This window comes from Oncorhynchus masou, chromosome 27 (assembly GCF_036934945.1).
Source record: "Oncorhynchus masou masou isolate Uvic2021 chromosome 27, UVic_Omas_1.1, whole genome shotgun sequence".
NCBI classification, from domain to species: Eukaryota; Metazoa; Chordata; class Actinopteri; order Salmoniformes; family Salmonidae; genus Oncorhynchus; species Oncorhynchus masou.
Window position 1 is genome coordinate 58893807 of NC_088238.1, and position 24917 is coordinate 58918723.

Sequence of the window (24917 nt, forward strand, 5' to 3'; positions counted from 1 at the left end):
TAGCGGTAGAGGGACACGGTTAGCGGTAGAGGGACACACGGTTAGCGGTAGAGGGACACACGGTTAGCGGTAGAGGGACACACGGTTAGCGGTAGAGGGACACCCGGTTAGCGGTAGAGGGACACCCGGTTAGCGGTAGAGGGACACCCGGTTAGCAGTAGAGGGACACCCGGTTAGCAGTAGAGGGACACCCGGTTAGCAGTAGAGGGACACCCGGTTAGCAGTAGAGGGACACACGGTTAGCAGTAGAGGGACACACGGTTAGCAGTAGAGGGACACACGGCACCGTCGGAAATTATTCAGACCCCTTGACTTTATCCAAACAGTTTGTTGCGTTTAAAAACTCTTAAAATTGTTAGTTTCCCCCCCCCTGCCCCCTCCAGCAATCTACACACAATACCCCATAATGACAAAGCAAAAACAGTTTGAGAAATAATTGTCAATTGATTAAAATTTAAAAACAGAAATACCTTATTTACATAATTATTCAGACCCTTCGCTATGAGACTCAACATTGAGCTGAGGTGCATCTTGTTTCCATTGATCATCCTTAAGATGTTTCTACAACTTGATTGGAGTCCACCTGTGGTAAATATAATTGATTGGACATGATTTGGAAAGGCACACACCTGTCTATATAAGGTCGCACAGTTGACAGTACATGTCAGAGCAAAACCAAGCCATGAGGTCCAAGGAATTGTCCCCACGAACACAGTGGCCTCCATGATTCTTAAATGGAAGAAGTTTGGAACCACCAAGACTCTCCCTAGAACTGACCAATCGGGGGAGAAAGGCCTTGGTCAGGGAGGTGACCGAGAACCTGATGGTCACTGACAAAGCTCTAGAGTTTCTCTGTGGAGATGGGAGAAACTTCCAGAAGGTTATCCCATCTCTGCAGCACTCCACCAATCATGACTTGGTAGTGGCCAGACGGAAGCCACTCCTCAGTAAAATGAACGTGACACCAAAACTTGGAGTTTGCAAAAAGGCACCTAAATAAAAAGACTCTCAGAACATAATAAACAAGTTTCTCTGGTCTGATGAAACCAAGATTCAACTCTTTGGCCTGAATGCCAAGCGTCATGTCTGGAAGAAACCTGACACCAACACTACAGTGAAGCATGGTGGTGGCAGCATCATGCTGTGGGTATGTTTTTCAGCGGCAGGGACTGGGAGACAAGTCAGGATCGAGGCAAAGATGAACGGAGCAAAGTACAGAGAGATCCTTGATGAAAATCTGTTCCAGGGCACTGAGGACCTCAGAATGTGAACCTTCGCCCCAGATCAACAGGACCACGACCCGAAGCACACAGCCAAGACCGAGCAGGAGTGGATTCGGGACAAGTCTCTGAATGGCCTAGAGTGGCCCAGTCAGAGCCTGGACTTGAACCCGATCTAACATCTCTGGAGAGACTGGAAAAAGCTGTGCAGCGATGCTCCCCATCCAACCTGACAGAGAGGATCTGCAGAGAAGAATGGGAGAAACTCCCCAAATACAGGGGTGCCAAGCTTGTAGCGTCATACCCAAGAACAGTCAAGGCTGTAATCGCTGCCAAAGGCGCTTCAAGTAATGCGTAAAGGGTCTGAATACTTATGTGAATGTGATACGTCTATTTTCAATAAAAAAAAAATGTTTTCACTGTCATTATGGGGTATTGTGATGTCATTATGGGGTATTGTGTGTAGATTGATGAGCAGAAAAAAACCCAAATGTAATCATTTTTAGAATGAGGCTGTAACGTAACAGAAATGTAGAAAAAGGTCAAGGCACTGTGTTGTTCAGTGGAGAATTTTTTGATAGATAGATAGATAGATAGATAGATAGATAGATAGATAGATAGATAGTGAGGAAAGGTTATAGTGTTGTTGTCAGTAGGAGACAGTAGTGGTCATAGACACTAGTTATAGTATTGTTGTCAGTAGGAGACAGTAGAGTGGTCATAGACACTAGTTATAGTATTGTTGTCGGTAGGAGACAGTAGAGTGGTCATAGACACTAGTTATAGTATTGTTGTCAGTAGAGTGGTCATAGACACTAGTTATAGTATTGTTGTCAGTAGAGTGGTCATAGAAACTAGTTATAGTATTGTTGTCAGTAGAGAGGTCATAGACACTGGTTATAGTATTGTTGTCAGTAGAGTGGTCATAGACACTAGTTATAGTGTTGTTGTCAGTAGGAGGCAGTAGAGTGGTCATAGACACTAGTTATAGTATTGTTGTCAGTAGAGTGGTCATAGACACTAGTTATAGTATTGTTGTCAGTAGGAGACAGTAGTGGTCATAGACACTAGTTATAGTATTGTTGTCAGTAGGAGACAGTAGAGTGGTCATAGACACTAGTTATAGTATTGTTGTCAGTAGAGAGGTCATAGACACTAGTTATAGTATTGTTGCCAGTAGGAGACAGTAGAGTGGTCATAGACACTAGTTATAGTATTGTTGTCAGTAGAGTGGTCATAGACACTAGTTATAGTATTGTTGTCAGTAGAGTGGTCATAGACACTAGTTATAGTGTTGTTGTCAGTAGGAGGCAGTAGAGTGGTCATAGACACTAGTTATAGTATTGTTGTCAGTAGGAGACAGTAGAGTGGTCATAGACACTAGTTATAGTATTGTTGTCAGTAGAGGAGACAGTAGAGTGGTCATAGACACTAGTTATAGTATTGTTGTCAGTAGAGTGGTCCATAGACACTAGTTATAGTATTGTTGTCAGTAGGAGACAGTAGAGTGGTCATAGACACTAGTTATAGTATTGTTGTCAGTAGAGTGGTCATAGACACTAGTTATAGTATTGTTGTCAGTAGAGTGGTCATAGACACTAGTTATAGTATGGTTGTCAGTAGGAGCCAGTAGAGTGGTCATAGACACTAGTTATAGTATTGTTGTCAGTAGAGTGGTCATAGACACTAGTTATAGTATTGTTGTCAGTAGGAGACAGTAGAGTGGTCATAGACACTAGTTATAGTATTGTTGTCAGTAGAGTGGTCATAGACACTAGTTATAGTGTTGTTGTCAGTAGGAGCCAGTAGAGTGGTCATAGACACTAGTTATAGTATTGTTGTCAGTAGGAGACAGTAGTGGTCATAGACACTAGTTATAGTATTGTTGTCAGTAGAGAAGTCATAGACACTAGTTATAGTATTGTTGTCAGTAGGAGACAGTAGAGTGGTCATAGACACTAGTTATAGTATTGTTGTCAGTAGGAGACAGTAGAGTGGTTATAGACACTAGTTATAGTATTGTTGTCAGTAGGAGACAGTAGTGGTCATAGACACTAGTTATAGTATGGTTGTCAGTAGGACACAGTAGTGGTCATAGACACTAGTTATAGTATGGTTGTCAGTAGGAGAAAGTAGTGGTCATAGACACTAGTTATAGTATTGTTGTCAGTAGAGAGGTCATAGACACTAGTTATAGTATTGTTGTCAGTAGAGAGGTCATAGACACTAGTTATAGTATTGTTGTCAGTAGAGTGGTCATAGACACTAGTTATAGTATTGTTGTCAGTAGAGTGGTCATAGACACTAGTTATAGTATTGTTGTCAGTAGAGTGGTCATAGACACTAGTTATAGTATTGTTGTCAGTAGGAGACAGTAGTGGTCATAGACACTAGTTATAGTATTGTTGTCAGTAGAGTGGTCATAGACACTAGTTATAGTGTTGTTGTCAGTAGGACACAGTAGTGGTCATAGACACTAGTTATAGTATTGTTGTCAGTAGGAGACAGTAGAGTGGTCATAGACACTAGTTATAGTATTGTTGTCAGTAGAGTGGTCATAGACACTAGTTATAGTGTTGTTGTCAGTAGGAGACAGTAGAGTGGTCATAGACACTAGTTATAGTGTTGTTGTCAGTAGGAGACAGTAGAGTGGTCATAGACACTAGTTATAGTATTGTTGTCAGTAGAGTGGTCATAGACACTAGTTATAGTATGGTTGTCAGTAGGAGAAAGTAGTGGTCATAGACACTAGTTATAGTATTGTTGTCAGTAGGAGACAGTGGTCATAGACACTAGTTATAGTATTGTTGTCAGTAGAGTGGTCATAGACACTAGTTATAGTATTGTTGTCAGTAGAAGACAGTGGTCATAGACACTAGTTATAGTATTGTTGTCAGTAGGAGACAGTAGAGTGGTCATAGACACTAGTTATAGTATTGTTGTCAGTAGAGTGGTCATAGACACCAGTTATAGTATTGTTGTCAGTAGGAGACAGTAGTGGTCATAGACACTAGTTATAGTATTGTTGTCAGTAGGAGACAGTAGAGTGGTCATAGACACTAGTTATAGTATTGTTGTCAGTAGAGTGGTCATAGACACTAGTTATAGTGTTGTTGTCAGTAGGAGACAGTAGAGTGGTCATAGACACTAGTTATAGTATTGTTGTCAGTAGGACACAGTAGATTGGTCATAGACACTAGTTATAGTGTTGTTGTCAGTAGGAGACAGTAGAGTGGTCATAGACACTAGTTATAGTATTGTTGTCAGTAGGAGACAGTAGAGTGGTCATAGACACTAGTTATAGTATTGTTGTCAGTAGAGTGGTCATAGACACTAGTTATAGTATTGTTGTCAGTAGGAGACAGTAGAGTGGTCATAGACACTAGTTATAGTATTGTTGTCAGTAGAGTGGTCATAGACACTAGTTATAGTGTTGTTGTCAGTAGGACACAGTAGTGGTCATAGACACTAGTTATAGTATGGTTGTCAGTAGGAGAAAGTAGTGGTCATAGACACTAGTTATAGTGTTGTTGTCAGTAGGACACAGTAGTGGTCATAGACACTAGTTATAGTATTGTTGTCAGTAGGAGCCAGTAGAGTGGTCATAGACACTAGTTATTTTATTGTTGTCAGTAGAGTGGTCATAGACACTAGTTATAGTATTGTTGTCAGTAGGAGACAGTAGAGTGGTCATAGACACTAGTTATAGTATTGTTGTCAGTAGGAGCCAGTAGAGTGGTCATAGACACTAGTTATAGTATTGTTGTCAGTAGAGTGGTCATAGACACTAGTTATAGTATTGTTGTCAGTAGGAGACAGTAGAGTGGTCATAGACACTAGTTATAGTATTGTTGTCAGTAGGAGACAGTAGTGGTCATAGACACTAGTTATAGTATTGTTGTCAGTAGGAGACAGTAGAGTGGTCATAGACACTAGTTATAGTATTGTTGTCAGTAGAGTGGTCATAGACACTAGTTATAGTATTGTTGTCAGTAGAGAGGTCATAGACACTAGTTATAGTATTGTTGTCAGTAGGAGACAGTAGAGTGGTCATAGACACTAGTTATAGTATTGTTGTCAGTAGAGTGGTCATAGACACTAGTTATAGTATTGTTGTCAGTAGGAGACAGTAGAGTGGTCATAGACACTAGTTATAGTATTGTTGTCAGTAGGAGACAGTAGTGGTCATAGACACTAGTTATAGTATTGTTGTCAGTAGGAGACAGTAGAGTGGTCATAGACACTAGTTATAGTATTGTTGTCAGTAGAGTGGTCATAGACACTAGTTATAGTATTGTTGTCAGTAGAGTGGTCATAGACACTAGTTATAGTATTGTTGTCAGTAGAGTGGTCATAGACACTAGTTATAGTATTGTTGTCAGTAGAGTGGTCATAGACACTAGTTATAGTATTGTTGTCAGTAGGAGCCAGTAGAGTGGTCATAGACACTAGTTATAGTATTGTTGTCAGTAGAGTGGTCATAGACACTAGTTATAGTATTGTTGTCAGTAGGAGCCAGTAGAGTGGTCATAGACACTAGTTATAGTATTGTTGTCAGTAGGAGACAGTAGAGAGGTCATAGACACTAGTTATAGTATTGTTGTCAGTAGGAGACAGTAGAGTGGTCATAGACACTAGTTATAGTATTGTTGTCAGTAGAGTGGTCATAGACACTAGTTATAGTGTTGTTGTCAGTAGGAGACAGTAGTGGTCATAGACACTAGTTATAGTATTGTTGTCAGTAGGAGACAGTAGAGTGGTCATAGACACTAGTTATAGTATTGTTGTCAGTAGAGTGGTCATAGACACTAGTTATAGTATTGTTGTCAGTAGAGTGGTCATAGACACTAGTTATAGTATTGTTGTCAGTAGGAGTCAGTAGAGTGGTCATAGACACTAGTTATAGTATTGTTGTCAGTAGAGTGGTCATAGACACTAGTTATAGTATTGTTGTCAGTAGGAGACAGTAGAGTGGTCATAGACACTAGTTATAGTATTGTTGTCAGTAGGAGACAGTAGTGGTTATAGTATTGTTGTCAGTAGAGTGGTCATAGACACTAGTTATAGTATTGTTGCCAGTAGGAGACAGTAGAGTGGTCATAGACACTAGTTATAGTATTGTTGTCAGTAGGAGACAGTAGAGTGGTCATAGACACTAGTTATAGTATTGTTGTCAGTAGGAGACAGTAGAGTGGTCATAGACACTAGTTATAGTATTGTTGTCAGTAGAGTGGTCATAGACACTAGTTATAGTATTGTTGTCAGTAGGAGACAGTAGAGTGGTCATAGACACTAGTTATAGTATTGTTGTCAGTAGAGTGGTCATAGACACTAGTTATAGTGTTGTTGTCAGTAGGAGACATAGACACTAGTTATAGTATTGTTGTCAGTAGGAGACAGTAGTGGTCATAGACACTAGTTATAGTATTGTTGTCAGTCAGTAGAGTCATAGACACTAGTTATAGTATTGTTGTCAGTAGGAGACAGTAGAGTGGTCATAGACACTAGTTATAGTATTGTTGTCAGTAGGAGACAGTAGAGTGGTCATAGACACTAGTTATAGTATTGTTGTCAGTAGGAGACAGTAGTGGTCATAGACACTAGTTATAGTATTATAGTTGTCAGTAGGAGACAGTAGTGGTCATAGACACTAGTTATATTGTTGTCAGTATGGTTTATAGTCAGTAGGAGAAAGTAGTGGTCATAGACACTAGTTATAGTATTGTTGTCAGTAGAGAGGTCATAGACACTAGTTATAGTATTGTTGTCAGTAGAGAGGTCATAGACACTAGTTATAGTATTGTTGTCAGTAGAGTGGTCATAGACACTAGTTATAGTATTGTTGTCAGTAGAGTGGTCATAGACACTAGTTATAGTATTGTTGTCAGTAGAGTGGTCATAGACACTAGTTATAGTATTGTTGTCAGTAGGAGACAGTAGAGTGGTCATAGACACTAGTTATAGTATTGTTGTCAGTAGAGTGGTCATAGACACTAGTTATAGTATTGTTGTCAGTAGGAGACAGTAGTGGTCATAGACACTAGTTATAGTATTGTTGTCAGTAGAGTGGTCATAGACACTAGTTATAGTGTTGTTGTCAGTAGGAGACAGTAGAGTGGTCATAGACACTAGTTATAGTATTGTTGTCAGTAGAGTGGTCATAGACACTAGTTATAGTGTTGTTGTCAGTAGGACACAGTAGTGGTCATAGACACTAGTTATAGTATTGTTGTCAGTAGGAGACAGTAGAGTGGTCATAGACACTAGTTATAGTATTGTTGTCAGTAGAGTGGTCATAGACACTAGTTATAGTGTTGTTGTCAGTAGGAGACAGTAGAGTGGTCATAGACACTAGTTATAGTGTTGTTGTCAGTAGGAGACAGTAGAGTGGTCATAGACACTAGTTATAGTATTGTTGTCAGTAGAGTGGTCATAGACACTAGTTATAGTGTTGTTGTCAGTAGGAGACAGTAGAGTGGTCATAGACACTAGTTATAGTATTGTTGTCAGTAGGACACAGTAGATTGGTCATAGACACTAGTTATAGTGTTGTTGTCAGTAGGAGACAGTAGAGTGGTCATAGACACTAGTTATAGTATTGTTGTCAGTAGGAGACAGTAGAGTGGTCATAGACACTAGTTATAGTATTGTTGTCAGTAGAGTGGTCATAGACACTAGTTATAGTATTGTTGTCAGTAGGAGACAGTAGAGTGGTCATAGACACTAGTTATAGTATTGTTGTCAGTAGAGTGGTCATAGACACTAGTTATAGTGTTGTTGTCAGTAGGAGACACAGTAGTGGTCATAGACACTAGTTATAGTATTGTTGTCAGTAGGAGAAAGTAGTGGTCATAGACACTAGTTATAGTGTTGTTGTCAGTAGGACACAGTAGTGGTCATAGACACTAGTTATAGTATTGTTGTCAGTAGGAGCCAGTAGAGTGGTCATAGACACTAGTTATTTTATTGTTGTCAGTAGAGTGGTCATAGACACTAGTTATAGTATTGTTGTCAGTAGGAGACAGTAGAGTGGTCATAGACACTAGTTATAGTATTGTTGTCAGTAGGAGCCAGTAGAGTGGTCATAGACACTAGTTATAGTATTGTTGTCAGTAGAGTGGTCATAGACACTAGTTATAGTATTGTTGTCAGTAGGAGACAGTAGAGTGGTCATAGACACTAGTTATAGTATTGTTGTCAGTAGGAGACAGTAGAGTGGTCATAGACACTAGTTATAGTATTGTTGTCAGTAGAGTGGTCATAGACACTAGTTATAGTATTGTTGTCAGTAGGAGACAGTAGAGTGGTCATAGACACTAGTTATAGTATTGTTGTCAGTAGAGTGGTCATAGACACTAGTTATAGTGTTGTTGTCAGTAGGAGCCAGTAGAGTGGTCATAGACACTAGTTATAGTATTGTTGTCAGTAGGAGACAGTAGTGGTCATAGACACTAGTTATAGTATTGTTGTCAGTAGAGAAGTCATAGACACTAGTTATAGTATTGTTGTCAGTAGGAGACAGTAGAGTGGTCATAGACACTAGTTATAGTATTGTTGTCAGTAGGAGACAGTAGAGTGGTTATAGACACTAGTTATAGTATTGTTGTCAGTAGGAGACAGTAGTGGTCATAGACACTAGTTATAGTATTGTTGTCAGTAGGACACAGTAGTGGTCATAGACACTAGTTATAGTATGGTTGTCAGTAGGAGAAAGTAGTGGTCATAGACACTAGTTATAGTATTGTTGTCAGTAGAGAGGTCATAGACACTAGTTATAGTATTGTTGTCAGTAGAGAGGTCATAGACACTAGTTATAGTATTGTTGTCAGTAGAGTGGTCATAGACACTAGTTATAGTATTGTTGTCAGTAGAGTGGTCATAGACACTAGTTATAGTATTGTTGTCAGTAGAGTGGTCATAGACACTAGTTATAGTATTGTTGTCAGTAGGAGACAGTAGAGTGGTCATAGACACTAGTTATAGTATTGTTGTCAGTAGAGTGGTCATAGACACTAGTTATAGTATTGTTGTCAGTAGGAGACAGTAGTGGTCATAGACACTAGTTATAGTATTGTTGTCAGTAGGAGACAGTAGGTCATAGACACTAGTTATAGTGTTGTTGTCAGTAGGAGACAGTAGAGTGGTCATAGACACTAGTTATAGTATTGTTGTCAGTAGGAGACAGTGGTCATAGACACTAGTTATAGTGTTGTTGTCAGTAGGACACAGTAGTGGTGGTCATAGACACTAGTTATAGTATTGTTGTCAGTAGGAGACAGTAGAGTGGTCATAGACACTAGTTATAGTATTGTTGTCAGTAGAGTGGTCATAGACACTAGTTATAGTGTTGTTGTCAGTAGGAGACAGTAGAGTGGTCATAGACACTAGTTATAGTATTGTTGTCAGTAGGAGACAGTAGAGTGGTCATAGACACTAGTTATAGTATTGTTGTCAGTAGAGTGGTCATAGACACTAGTTATAGTGTTGTTGTCAGTAGGAGACAGTAGAGTGGTCATAGACACTAGTTATAGTATTGTTGTCAGTAGGACACAGTAGATTGGTCATAGACACTAGTTATAGTGTTGTTGTCAGTAGGAGACAGTAGAGTGGTCATAGACACTAGTTATAGTATTGTTGTCAGTAGGAGACAGTAGAGTGGTCATAGACACTAGTTATAGTATTGTTGTCAGTAGATAGTGGTCATAGACACTAGTTATAGTTATAGTATTGTTGTCAGTAGGAGACAGTAGAGTGGTCATAGACACTAGTTATAGTATTGTTGTCAGTAGAGTGGTCATAGACACTAGTTATAGTATTGTTGTCAGTAGGACACAGTAGTGGTCATAGACACTAGTTATAGTATTGTTGTCAGTAGGAGACAGTAGTGGTCATAGACACTAGTTATAGTATTGTTGTCAGTAGGACACAGTAGTGGTCATAGACACTAGTTATAGTATTGTTGTCAGTAGGAGCCAGTAGAGTGGTCATAGACACTAGTTATAGTATTGTTGTCAGTAGAGTGGTCATAGACACTAGTTATAGTATTGTTGTCAGTAGGAGACAGAGTGGTCAGTAGAGTGGTCATAGACACTAGTTATAGTATTGTTGTCAGTAGGAGCCAGTAGAGTGGTCATAGACACTAGTTATAGTATTGTTGTCAGTAGAGTGGTCATAGACACTAGTTATAGTATTGTTGTCAGTAGGAGACAGTAGAGTGGTCATAGACACTAGTTATAGTATTGTTGTCAGTAGGAGACAGTAGTGGTCATAGACACTAGTTATAGTATTGTTGTCAGTAGGAGACACAGTAGAGTGGTCATAGACACTAGTTATAGTATTGTTGTCAGTAGAGTGGTCATAGACACTAGTTATAGTATTGTTGTCAGTAGAGTGGTCATAGACACTAGTTATAGTATTGTTGTCAGTAGGAGACAGTAGAGTGGTCATAGACACTAGTTATAGTATTGTTGTCAGTAGGAGTAGGTCATAGACACTAGTTATAGTATTGTTGTCAGTAGGAGACAGTAGAGTGGTCATAGACACTAGTTATAGTATTGTTGTCAGTAGGAGACAGTAGTGGTCATAGACACTAGTTATAGTATTGTTGTCAGTAGGAGACAGTAGAGTGGTCATAGACACTAGTTATAGTATTGTTGTCAGTAGGATAGACACTAGTTATAGTATTGTTGTCAGTAGAGAGGTCATAGACACTAGTTATAGTATTGTTGTCAGTAGAGTGGTCATAGACACTAGTTATAGTGTTGTCAGTAGAGTGGTCATAGACACTAGTTATAGTATTGTTGTCAGTAGAGTGGTCATAGACACTAGTTATAGTATTGTTGTCAGTAGGAGACAGTAGTGGTCATAGACACTAGTTATAGTATTGTTGTCAGTAGAGTGGTCATAGACACTAGTTATAGTATTGTTGCCAGTAGGAGACAGTAGAGTGGTCATAGACACTAGTTATAGTATTGTTGTCAGTAGGAGACAGTAGAGTGGTCATAGACACTAGTTATAGTATTGTTGTCAGTAGGAGACAGTAGAGTGGTCATAGACACTAGTTATAGTATTGTTGTCAGTAGAGTGGTCATAGACACTAGTTATAGTATTGTTGTCAGTAGGAGACAGTAGTGGTCATAGACACTAGTTATAGTATTGTTGTCAGTAGTGGTCATAGACACTAGTTATAGTATTGGTCATAGACACTAGTTTATAGTATTGTTGTCAGTAGAGTGGTCATAGACACTAGTTATAGTATTGTTGTCAGTAGAGTGGTCATAGACACTAGTTATAGTATTGTTGTCAGTAGGAGTCAGTAGAGTGGTCATAGACACTAGTTATAGTATTGTTGTCAGTAGAGTGGTCATAGACACTAGTTATAGTATTGTTGTCAGTAGGAGACAGTAGAGTGGTCATAGACACTAGTTATAGTATTGTTGTCAGTAGGAGACAGTAGTGGTCATAGACACTAGTTATAGTATTGTTGTCAGTAGAGTGGTCATAGACACTAGTTATAGTATTGTTGCCAGTAGGAGACAGTAGAGTGGTCATAGACACTAGTTATAGTATTGTTGTCAGTAGGAGACAGTAGAGTGGTCATAGACACTAGTTATAGTATTGTTGTCAGTAGGAGACAGTAGATTGTTGTGGTCATAGACACTAGTTATAGTATTGTTGTCAGTAGAGTGGTCATAGACACTAGTTATAGTATTGTTGTCAGTAGGAGACAGTAGACACTAGTTATAGGTCATGGTCAGACACTAGTTATAGTATTGTTGTCAGTAGAGTGGTCATAGACACTAGTTATAGTATTGTTGTCAGTAGGAGACAGTAGAGTGGTCATAGACACTAGTTATAGTATTGTTGTCAGTAGAGTGGTCATAGACACTAGTTATAGTATTGTTGTCAGTAGGAGACAGTAGAGTGGTCATAGACACTAGTTATAGTATTGTTGTCAGTAGAGTGGTCATAGACACTAGTTATAGTATTGTTGTCAGTAGGAGACAGTAGAGTGGTCATAGACACTAGTTATAGTATTGTTGTCAGTAGAGTGGTCATAGACACTAGTTATAGTATTGTTGTCAGTAGGAGACACTAGTTATAGTATTGTTGTCAGTAGGAGACAGGTAGAGTGGTCATAGACACTAGTTATAGTATTGTTGTCAGTAGGAGACAGTAGAGTGGTCATAGACACTAGTTATAGTATTGTTGTCAGTAGGGAGACAGTAGAGTGGTCATAGACACTAGTTATAGTATTGTTGTCAGTAGAGTGGTCATAGACACTAGTTATAGTATTGTTGTCAGTAGGAGACAGTAGTGGTCATAGACACTAGTTATAGTATTGTTGTCAGTAGGAGACAGTAGTATTGTGGTCATAGACACTAGTTATAGTATTGTTGTCAGTAGAGTGGTCATAGACACTAGTTATAGTATTGTTGTCAGTAGGAGACAGTAGAGTGGTCATAGACACTAGTTATAGTATTGTTGTCAGTAGGAGACAGTGGTCATAGACACTAGTTATAGTATTGTTGTCAGTAGAGTGGTCATAGACACTAGTTATAGTATTGTTGTCAGTAGGAGCCAGTAGAGTGGTCATAGACACTAGTTATAGTATTGTTGTCAGTAGAGTGGTCATAGACACTAGTTATAGTATTGTTGTCAGTAGGAGACAGTAGAGTGGTCATAGACACTAGTTATAGTATTGTTGTCAGTAGAGTGGTCATAGACACTAGTTATAGTATTGTTGTCAGTAGAGTGGTCATAGACACTAGTTATAGTATTGTTGTCAGTAGGAGACAGTAGAGTGGTCATAGACACTAGTTATAGTATTGTTGTCAGTAGGAGACAGTAGAGTGGTCATAGACACTAGTTATAGTATTGTTGTCAGTAGAGTGGTCATAGACACTAGTTATAGTATTGTTGTCAGTAGGAGCCAGTAGAGTGGTCATAGACACTAGTTATAGTATTGTTGTCAGTAGGAGACAGTAGTGGTCATAGACACTAGTTATAGTATTGTTGTCAGTAGAGAAGTCATAGACACTAGTTATAGTATTGTTGTCAGTAGGAGACAGTAGAGTGGTCATAGACACTAGTTATAGTATTGTTGTCAGTAGGAGACAGTAGTAGTGGTTATAGACACTAGTTATAGTATTGTTGTCAGTAGGAGACAGTAGTGGTCATAGACACTAGTTATAGTATGGTTGTCAGTAGGAGACAAGTATAGTGGTCATAGACACTAGTTATAGTATTGTTGTCAGTAGAGAGGTCATAGACACTAGTTATAGTATTGTTGTCAGTAGAGAGGTCATAGACACTAGTTATAGTATTGTTGTCAGTAGAGTGGTCATAGACACTAGTTATAGTATTGTTGTCAGTAGGAGACAGTAGAGTGGTCATAGACACTAGTTATAGTATTGTTGTCAGTAGAGTGGTCATAGACACTAGTTATAGTATTGTTGTCAGTAGGAGACAGTAGTGGTCATAGACACTAGTTATAGTATTGTTGTCAGTAGAGTGGTCATAGACACTAGTTATAGTGTTGTTGTCAGTAGGAGACAGTAGAGTGGTCATAGACACTAGTTATAGTATTGTTGTCAGTAGAGTGGTCATAGACACTAGTTATAGTGTTGTTGTCAGTAGGACACAGTAGTGGTCATAGACACTAGTTATAGTATTGTTGTCAGTAGGAGACAGTAGAGTGGTCATAGACACTAGTTATAGTATTGTTGTCAGTAGAGTGGTCATAGACACTAGTTATAGTGTTGTTGTCAGTAGGAGACAGTAGAGTGGTCATAGACACTAGTTATAGTGTTGTTGTCAGTAGGAGACAGTAGAGTGGTCATAGACACTAGTTATAGTATTGTTGTCAGTAGAGTGGTCATAGACACTAGTTATAGTATTGTTGTCAGTAGGAGAAAGTAGTGGTCATAGACACTAGTTATAGTATTGTTGTCAGTAGTGGTCAGTAGGAGACAGTGGTCATAGACACTAGTTATAGTATTGTTGTCAGTAGAGTGGTCATAGACACTAGTTATAGTATTGTTGTCAGTAGAAGAGAGTGGTCATAGACACTAGTTATAGTATTGTTGTCAGTAGGAGACAGTAGAGTGGTCATAGACACTAGTTATAGTATTGTTGTCAGTAGTGGTCATAGACACCAGTTATAGTTATAGTATTGTTGTCAGTAGGAGACAGTAGTGGTCATAGACACTAGTTATAGTATTGTTGTCAGTAGGAGACAGTAGAGTGGTCATAGACACTAGTTATAGTATTGTTGTCAGTAGGAGACAGTAGTGGTCATAGACACTAGTTATAGTATTGTTGTCAGTAGAGTGGTCATAGACACTAGTTATAGTATTGGTTGTCAGTAGGAGCCAGTAGAGTGGTCATAGACACTAGTTATAGTATTGTTGTCAGTAGAGTGGTCATAGACACTAGTTATAGTATTGTTGTCAGTAGGAGACAGTAGAGTGGTCATAGACACTAGTTATAGTATTGTTGTCAGTAGAGTGGTCATAGACACTAGTTATAGTATTGTTGTCAGTAGAGTGGTCATAGACACTAGTTATAGTATTGTTGTCAGTAGGAGACAGTAGAGTGGTCATAGACACTAGTTATAGTATTGTTGTCAGTAGAGTGGTCATAGACACTAGTTATAGTGTTGTTGTCAGTAGGAGCCAGTAGAGTGGTCATAGACACTAGTTATAGTATTGTTGTCAGTAGGAGACAGTAGTGGTCATAGACACTAGTTATAGTATTGTTGTCAGTAGAGAAGTCATAGACACTAGTTATAGTATTGTTGTCAGTAGGAGACAGTAGAGTGGTCATAGACACTAGTTATAGTATTGTTGTCAGTAGGAGACAGTAGAGTGGTTATAGACACTAGTTATAGTATTGTTGTCAGTAGGAGACAGTAGTGGTCATAGACACTAGTTATAGTATTGTTGTCAGTAGGAGACAGTAGTGGTCATAGACACTAGTTATAGTATGGTTGTCAGTAGGAGAAAGTAGTGGTCATAGACACTAGTTATAGTATTGTTGTCAGTAGAGAGGTCATAGTATTATAGTATTGTCAGTAGAGAGGTCATAGACACTAGTTATAGTATTGTTGTCAGTAGAGTGGTCATAGACACTAGTTATAGTATTGTTGTCAGTAGAGTGGTCATAGACACTAGTTATAGTATTGTTGTCAGTAGAGTGGTCATAGACACTAGTTATAGTATTGTTGTCAGTAGGAGACAGTAGAGTGGTCATAGACACTAGTTATAGTATTGTTGTCAGTCAGTAGAGTGGTCATAGACACTAGTTATAGTATTGTTGTCAGTAGGAGACAGTAGTGGTCATAGACACTAGTTATAGTATTGTTGTCAGTAGAGTGGTCATAGACACTAGTTATAGTGTTGTTGTCAGTAGGAGACAGTAGAGTGGTCATAGACACTAGTTATAGTATTGTTGTCAGTAGAGTGGTCATAGACACTAGTTATAGTGTTGTTGTCAGTAGGACACAGTAGTGGTCATAGACACTAGTTATAGTATTGTTGTCAGTAGGAGACAGTAGAGTGGTCATAGACACTAGTTATAGTATTGTTGTCAGTAGAGTGGTCATAGACACTAGTTATAGTGTTGTTGTCAGTAGGAGACAGTAGAGTGGTCATAGACACTAGTTATAGTGTTGTTGTCAGTAGGAGACAGTAGAGTGGTCATAGACACTAGTTATAGTATTGTTGTCAGTAGAGTGGTCATAGACACTAGTTATAGTATTGTTGTCAGTAGGAGAAAGTAGTGGTCATAGACACTAGTTATAGTATTGTTGTCAGTAGGAGACACTAGTTATAGTATTGTTGTCAGTAGGAGACAGTGGTCATAGACACTAGTTATAGTATTGTTGTCAGTAGAGTGGTCATAGACACTAGTTATAGTATTGTTGTCAGTAGAAGACAGACATAGACACTAGTTATAGTATTGTTGTCAGTAGGAGACAGTAGAGTGGTCATAGACACTAGTTATAGTATTGTTGTCAGTAGAGTGGTCATAGACACCAGTTATAGTATTGTTGTCAGTAGGAGACAGTAGTGGTCATAGACACTAGTTATAGTATTGTTGTCAGTAGGAGACAGTAGAGTGGTCATAGACACTAGTTATAGTATTGTTGTCAGTAGAGTGGTCATAGACACTAGTTATAGTGTTGTTGTCAGTAGGAGACAGTAGAGTGGTCATAGACACTAGTTATAGTATTGTTGTCAGTAGGACACAGTAGATTGGTCATAGACACTAGTTATAGTATTGTTGTCAGTAGGAGACAGTAGAGTGGTCATAGACACTAGTTATAGTATTGTTGTCAGTAGGAGACAGTAGAGTGGTCATAGACACTAGTTATAGTATTGTTGTCAGTAGAGTGGTCATAGACACTAGTTATAGTATTGTTGTCAGTAGGAGACAGTAGAGTGGTCATAGACACTAGTTATAGTATTGTTGTCAGTAGAGTGGTCATAGACACTAGTTATAGTGTTGTTGTCAGTAGGACACAGTAGTGGTCATAGACACTAGTTATAGTATGGTTGTCAGTAGGAGAAAGTAGTGGTCATAGACACTAGTTATAGTGTTGTTGTCAGTAGGACACAGTAGTGGTCATAGACACTAGTTATAGTATTGTTGTCAGTAGGAGCCAGTAGAGTGGTCATAGACACTAGTTATTTTATTGTTGTCAGTAGAGTGGTCATAGACACTAGTTATAGTATTGTTGTCAGTAGGAGACAGTAGAGTGGTCATAGACACTAGTTATAGTATTGTTGTCAGTAGGAGCCAGTAGAGTGGTCATAGACACTAGTTATAGTATTGTTGTCAGTAGAGTGGTCATAGACACTAGTTATAGTATTGTTGTCAGTAGGAGACAGTAGAGTGGTCATAGACACTAGTTATAGTATTGTTGTCAGTAGGAGACAGTAGTGGTCATAGACACTAGTTATAGTATTGTTGTCAGTAGGAGACAGTAGAGTGGTCATAGACACTAGTTATAGTATTGTTGTCAGTAGAGTGGTCATAGACACTAGTTATAGTATTGTTGTCAGTAGAGAGTGGTCATAGACACTAGTTATAGTATTGTTGTCAGTAGGAGACAGTAGAGTGGTCATAGACACTAGTTATAGTATTGTTGTCAGTAGAGTGGTCATAGACACTAGTTATAGTATTGTTGTCAGTAGGAGACAGTAGAGTGGTCATAGACACTAGTTATAGTATTGTTGTCAGTAGAGTGGTCATAGACACTAGTTATAGTATTGTTGTCAGTAGGAGACAGTAGTGGTCATAGACACTAGTTATAGTATTGTTGTCAGTAGGAGACAGTAGAGTGGTCATAGACACTAGTTATAGTATTGTTGTCAGTAGAGTGGTCATAGACACTAGTTATAGTATTGTTGTCAGTAGAGAGGTCATAGACACTAGTTATAGTATTGTTGTCAGTAGAGTGGTCATAGACACTAGTTATAGTATTGTTGTCAGTAGAGTGGTCATAGACACTAGTTATAGTATTGTTGTCAGTAGGAGCCAGTAGTAGTGGTCATAGACACTAGTTATAGTATTGTTGTCAGTAGAGTGGTCATAGACACTAGTTATAGTATTGTTGTCAGTAGGAGACAGTAGAGTGGTCATAGACACTAGTTATAGTATTGTTGTCAGTAGTAGGTTAGATTGTTGTCAGTAGAGAGTAGTCATAGACACTAGTTATAGTATTGTTGTCAGTAGGAGACAGTAGAGTGGTCATAGACACTAGTTATAGTATTGTTGTCAGTAGAGTGGTCATAGACACTAGTTATAGTGTTGTTGTCAGTAGAGACAGTAGTGGTCATAGACACTAGTTATAGTATTGTTGTCATAGTATTGTTGTCAGTAGGAGACAGTAGAGTGGTCATAGACACTAGTTATAGTATTGTTGTCAGTAGAGTGGTCATAGACACTAGTTATAGTATTGTTGTCAGTAGAGTGGTCATAGACACTAGTTATAGTATTGTTGTCAGTAGGAGTCATAGTAGTTAGTGGTCATAGACACTAGTTATAGTATTGTTGTCAGTAGAGTGGTCATAGACACTAGTTATAGTATTGTTGTCAGTAGGAGACAGTAGAGTGGTCATAGACACTAGTTATAGTATTGTTGTCAGTAGGAGACAGTAGTGGTCATAGACACTAGTTATAGTATTGTTGTCAGTAGAGTGGTCATAGACACTAGTTATAGTATTGTTGCCAGTAGGAGACAGTAGAGTGGTCATAGACACTAGTTATAGTTTTGTTGTCAGTAGGAGACAGTAGAGTGGTCATAGACACTAGTTATAGTATTGTTGTCAGTAGGAGACAGTAGAGTGGTCATAGACACTAGTTATAGTATTGTTGTCAGTAGTTATAGTATTGTTGTCAGTCATAGACACTAGACACTAGTTATAGTATTGTTGTCAGTAGGAGACAGTAGAGTGGTCATAGACACTAGTTATAGTATTGTTGTCAGTAGAGTGGTCATAGACACTAGTTATAGTATTATTGTTGTCAGTAGGAGACAGTAGAGTGGTCATAGACACTAGTTATAGTATTGTTGTCAGTAGAGTGGTCATAGACACTAGTTATAGTATTGTTGTCAGTAGGAGACAGTAGAGTGGTCATAGACACTAGTTATAGTATTGTTGTCAGTAGAGTGGTCATAGACACTAGTTATAGTATTGTTGTCAGTAGGAGACAGTAGAGTGGTCATAGACACTAGTTATAGTATTGTTGTCAGTAGAGTGGTCATAGACACTAGTTATAGTATTGTTGTCAGTAGGAGACAGTAGAGTGGTCATAGACACTAGTTATAGTATTGTTGTCAGTAGAGTGGTCATAGACACTAGTTATAGTATTGTTGTCAGTAGGAGACAGAGTGGTCATAGACACTAGTTATAGTATTGTTGTCAGTAGAGTGGTCATAGACACTAGTTATAGTATTGTTGTCAGTAGAGTGGTCCATAGACACTAGTTATAGTATTGTTGTCAGTAGAGTGGTCCATAGACACTAGTTATAGTATTGTTGTCAGTAGAGTGGTCATAGACACTAGTTATAGTATTGTTGTCAGTAGGAGCCAGTAGAGTGGTCATAGATACTAGTTATAGTATTGTTGTCAGTAGGAGACAGTAGAGTGGTCATAGACACTAGTTATAGTATTGTTGTCAGTAGAGTGGTCATAGACACTAGTTATAGTATTGTTGTCAGTAGGAGACAGTAGAGTGGTCATAGACACTAGTTATAGTATTGTTGTCAGTAGAGTGGTCATAGATACTAGTTATAGTATTGTTGTCAGTAGGAGACAGTAGTGGTTATAGATACTAGTTATAGTATTGTTGTCAGTAGGAGACAGTAGAGTGGTCATAGACACTAGTTATAGTATTGTTGTCAGTAGAGTGGTCCATAGACACTAGTTATAGTATTGTTGTCAGTAGGAGACAGTAGAGTGGTCATAGACACTAGTTATAGTATTGTTGTCAGTAGAGTGGTCATAGACACTAGTTATAGTATTGTTGTCAGTAGGAGACAGTAGAGTGGTCATAGACACTAGTTATAGTATTGTTGTCAGTAGGAGACAGTAGTGGTCATAGACACTAGTTATAGTATTGTTGTCAGTAGAGAGGTCATAGACACTAGTTATAGTATTGTTGTCAGTAGGATACAGTAGAGTGGTCATATCCACCAGTTATAGTATTGTTGTCAGTATGAGCCAGTAGAGTGGTCATAGACACTTGTTATAATATGGTTGTCAGGAGAGAGGAGACAAGAGTTATCCACTATCCATAAACACTCAGTGGTTACTGTATTGTTGCCTTGTTACCTTCATTCTTCATGATGTAATGAACGATCTGTCCCACGGTGTCGTCGTTGCTCTCGCTGTAGGTGTCGTTCAGCTCTGTCGAGAAACACACAATTACAAAAAGAGCTCAAACACTGCAACACATTAGTCGTCGACATGAAAAGGCTATCCCGAACATTCATCAGTTTGGGACACAGTTAGGGCTGGGCGATATGCCCAAAATACCATAATTGGTTATGAAAATTGGACTGTAATTTTTTTTTAATAATAAAAGTTCTAAATTTGCTTTTGAGTCGTGAGTGATCCTTAGGATGGCAACACATACATTAGGTGGTTTTAATGAGTCTATTTTGATAGTTTTATACTGTTCAATTCAACCCAAAATAATTTTAACAATTTCTGCATTTCCTACACTCATTTGGAGATTATTTCCACACTGCCACATAGGGCTGCATAACTTGGGCAAATAATCTAGGACTTATTTTTAACCAAATGTTGCAATTGCGATTTAGAGCAAAACACTTGGGTGAACTGTTGGAATATAATGAGTTTTCTAAAATTAGAATATATAATTTTCATTTTTAACAAGTGTGCACTTTGAATACAGTGCTTGACATGACAAGGAATGAAAATCCCAGGGTCGAGTTATTGTGGCAGGGTAGGAACCAAAGTGTTGATAAGTGTTTTCTTGTGGACCCTATAATCTTTAGCTACATTTAATTCTCATAGCTAAATGAAGTAGCTAACAAATTTTACTTTGTGTACTCCTCTTCGATTTAGAAGATACTGTGGAACAAACATGCAGATTTTATATATATATATAAATAAATATAAAAGAAAGAAAGAGCTCAAGTAGCAAATTAAACTACAAAAAAAATAGACGTTGCACACTGCGTATCACATTTAAAAATAAAAATAAAACATTCAAATACTGTTATAGAAAGTAAAGTGAAAACCCAAACCGGTCCGTGCATCAATACCTGTATATCGTAAAATACAGTATACGACCATCCCTACACACAGTATATTAAGTTCCTCATATTTAGGACCTTCCTTATAACACCATAGCAAGGCCTATTGGTATTGTTGTAGTAAACTGGAGCAGAAGTAACAGATGAGGGCTGTCTACACAGCGCACAGTGTACACACACACACACACACACCTACACAGTCGACACACACTGTACACCTATGCATACACACAGCCCCCTCTCAAGAGCCAAACCTGCCTGTAAAACTGTTCCATGAGTCAGTGAGATATACATACAGTATCATCTGAAACCTGAGGATAAGCTTTAGGATTGAATGGGGCTTAAACGATGAATAACACTCTGGTAGAAAGGCTACTAGCCTGTCTTTGTTTTGCGTGGAAGGTCTGTTGCCTGGGTGACCCAGTGAGAAGTCTGTTGCCTGGGTGACCCAGTGAGAGGTCTGTTGCCTGGGTGACCCAGTGAGAGGTCTGTTGCCTGGGTGACCCAGTGAGAGGTCTGTTGCCTGGGTGACCCAGTGAGAGGTCTGTTGCCTGGGTGACCCAGTGAGAGGTCTGTTGCCTGGGTGACCCAGTGAGAGGTCTGTTGCCTGGGTGACCCAGTGCCTGGGTGACCCAGTGAGAGGTCTGTTGCCTGGGTGACCCAGTGAGAGGTCTGTTGCCTGGGTGACCCAGTGGAAGTCTGTTGCCTGGGTGACCCAGTGAGAGGTCTGTTGCCTGGGTGACCCAGTGAGACCCAGTGGAAGGTCTGTTGCCTGGGTGACCCAGTGAAGAGGTCTGTTGCCTGGGTGACCCAGTGGGAGGTCTGTTGCCTGGGTGACCCAGTGGGAGGTCTGTTGCCTGGGTGACCCAGTGGGAGGTCTGTTGCCTGGGTGACCCAGTGGAAGGTAATGTAGCACCTCGCATTATCGGCATATTCAACAGCGTTTAAGTAATATTTTACCTTCAACAGTGTTGTTATCATGCCATCAATGTTTTGTGATTATTGCAGTTGTAAAAATATGAGTGATAAATATTTTGTTGTGAGAAAGTAGATCAGTTTAATACTAAAATACAATTGAGTATGAAAAATGTAGGTTACAAAATGGATGTTAAATGACATGTGGACTGTCGGTCAGTCTAATAGTACAATATACAGCGTGTCCCACATAATGTGTGTGTGTGTGTGTGTGTGTATACAGTTGAAGTCAGAAGTTTACATAACAAGTTTTAAATACCCCAACCTAAGTGTTTCAACCACACCACAAATTTCTTGTTAACAAAATATAGTTTTGGCAAGTCAGTTGTGTCATGCACCAAGTAGATGCCCTAAGTAATCTTTCCTACAATAGTTTATTTCACTGTATCACAATTCGAGTGAGTCAGAAGTTAATATACACTAAGTTTACTTTGCCTTTAAACAGCTTGGAAAATTCCAGAAAATGTTGTCATGGCTTTAAGCAAATGTTATTGGTCACATATACATGTTCAGCAGACGTTAACGTGAGTGTAGCAAAATGCTTGTGCTTCTTGTTCAGACCATGCAGGAATATCTAACAAGTAATCTAACAATTTCACAACAACTACCTTATACACACACAAGTGTAAAGGAATGAATAAGAATATGTACATATAAATTTATGAATGAACGATGGCCGAACGGCATAGGCAAGATGCAGTAGATGATATAGAGTACAGAATATACATATGAGATGAGTAATGTAGGGTATGTAAACATTATATTAAGTAGCATTGTTTAAAGTGGCTGGTGACATATTTTTACATCAATTTCCACTATTAAAGTGGCTGGAGTTGAGTCTGTGTCAGTGTGTTGGCAGCAGCCACTCAATGTTAGTGGTGACTGTTTAACAGTCTGATGGCCTTGAGATAGAAGCTGTTTTTTCAGGCTCTCGGTCCCTGCTTTGATGCACCTGTACTGACCTCGCCTTCTGGATGATAGCGGGGTGAACAGGCAGTTTATGGCCTTCCTGTGACATCGGGTGGGCGGAGCAGTTGCCGTACCAGGCGGTGATACAGCCTGCCAGGATGCTCTCGATTGTGCATCTGTAAAGGTTTGAGTGCTTTTGGTGACAAGCCACATTTCTTCAGCCTCCTGAGGCTGTTGCACCTCCTTCACAACGCTGTCTGTGGATGGACCATTTCAGTTTGTCCGTGATGTGTAGGCTGAGGAACTTAACTGTCCACCTTCTCCACTACTGTCCCGTCGATGTGGATGGGGGGGGGATGCTCCCTCTGCTGTTTCCTGAAGTCCACGATCACCCCCTTAGTTTTGTTGACTTGAGTGTGAAGTTATTTTTCTGACACCACACTCCGAGGGCCCTCACCACCTCCCTGTAGGCCGTCTAGTCGTTGTTGGTAATCAAGCCTACCACTGTAGTGTCATCTAACATGGCTTTAGAAGCTTCTGATAAATGTCGTCTATTAGCCTGAGTCAATTGAAGGTGTACCTGTGGATTTATTTCAAGGCCTACCTTCAAACTTAGTGCCTCTGCTTGACATCATGGGAAAAGATCTCAGAAAGAAAAATGTAGACCTCCACAAGTCTGGTTCGTCCTCGGGAGCAATTTCCAAACGCCTGAAGGTACCACGTTCATCTGTACAAACAATGGTACGCAAGTATAAACACCATGGGACCACACGGCCGTCATACCCCTCAGGAAGGAGACGCGGTCTGTCTCCTGGAGATTAACGTACATTGGTGTGAAAAGTGCAAATCAATCCCAGAACAACAGCAAAGGTCCTTGTGAAGATGCTGGAGGAAACCGGTACAAAGGTATCTATATCCACAGTAAAACAAGTCCCATATCGACATAACCTGAAAGGCAGCTCGGCAAGGAAGAAGCCACTGCTCCAAAACTGCCATAAAAAAGCCAGACTACGGTTTGCAACTGCACATGGGGACAAATATTGTACTTTTTGGAGAAATGTCCTCTGGTCTGATGAAACAAAAATAGAACTGTTTGGTCATATTGACCATTGTTATGTTTGGAGGAAAAAGGGGGATGCTTGCAAGCCAAAGAGCACCATCCCAACAGTGAAGCATGGGGGTGGCAGCATCATGTTGTGGGGGTGCTTTGCTGCAGGAGGGACTGGTGCACTTCACAAAATAGATGGCATCATTAGGGAGGAACATTATGTGGATATATTGAAGCAACATCTCAAGACATCAGTCAGGAAGTTAAAGCTTGATCGCAAATGGGTCTTCCAAATGGACAATGACCCCAAGCATACTTCCAAAGTTGTGGCAAACTGGCTTAAGGACAACAAAGTCAAGGTATTGGAGTGGTCATCACAAAGCCCTGACCTCAATCCCATAGAACATTTGTGGGGTAAGCTAAAAAAAAAGCAGCGTGTACAAGCAAGGAGGCCTACAAACCTGACTCAGTTACACCAGCTCTGTCAGGAGGAATGGGCCAAAACTCACACCAACTTATTGTGGGAAGCTTGTGGAAGGCTACCCGAAACATTTGACCCAAGTTAAACAATTTAAAAAGGCAATGCTACCAACTACTAATTGAGTATGTAAACTTCTGACCCACTGGGAATGTGATGAAATAAATAAATCATTCTCTATTATTCTGATATTTCACATTCTTAAAATAAAAGTGGAGATCCCAACTGACCTAAAACAGGGAATTTTTACTAAGATTAAATGTCAGGAATTGTGAAAAACTGAGCTTAAATGCATTTGGCAAAGGGGGAGGTAAACTTCCAACTTCAACTGTGTGTGTGTGTGTGTGTGTGTATTTCATTCATTGCAGTTTAAGTTATTTTTTTAATAGGTTTTCAAAACAAACTCAAAAACACTACTTTTTTGTTTTAACTCTCAAAACCAAACTTACATAAACTACAATGAAACTCGGTGTCTTCAGTCTCAAAACGTACTGT

General features: G+C 39.3%; 1 protein-coding gene across 2 annotated transcripts in view; it reads right to left on the minus strand.

The window, feature by feature from the left end:
* rell1 (RELT like 1) overlaps window positions 1–24917 on the minus strand; it is a 65563-nt gene that overhangs the window by 24068 nt on the left and 16578 nt on the right. For both annotated transcript variants that reach the window (XM_064940784.1, XM_064940785.1), the window contains exon 3: window positions 20063–20137. In XM_064940784.1, the coding sequence (XP_064796856.1) occupies window positions 20063–20137 (75 nt within the window). The remainder of the gene's footprint in view (window positions 1–20062; window positions 20138–24917) is intronic.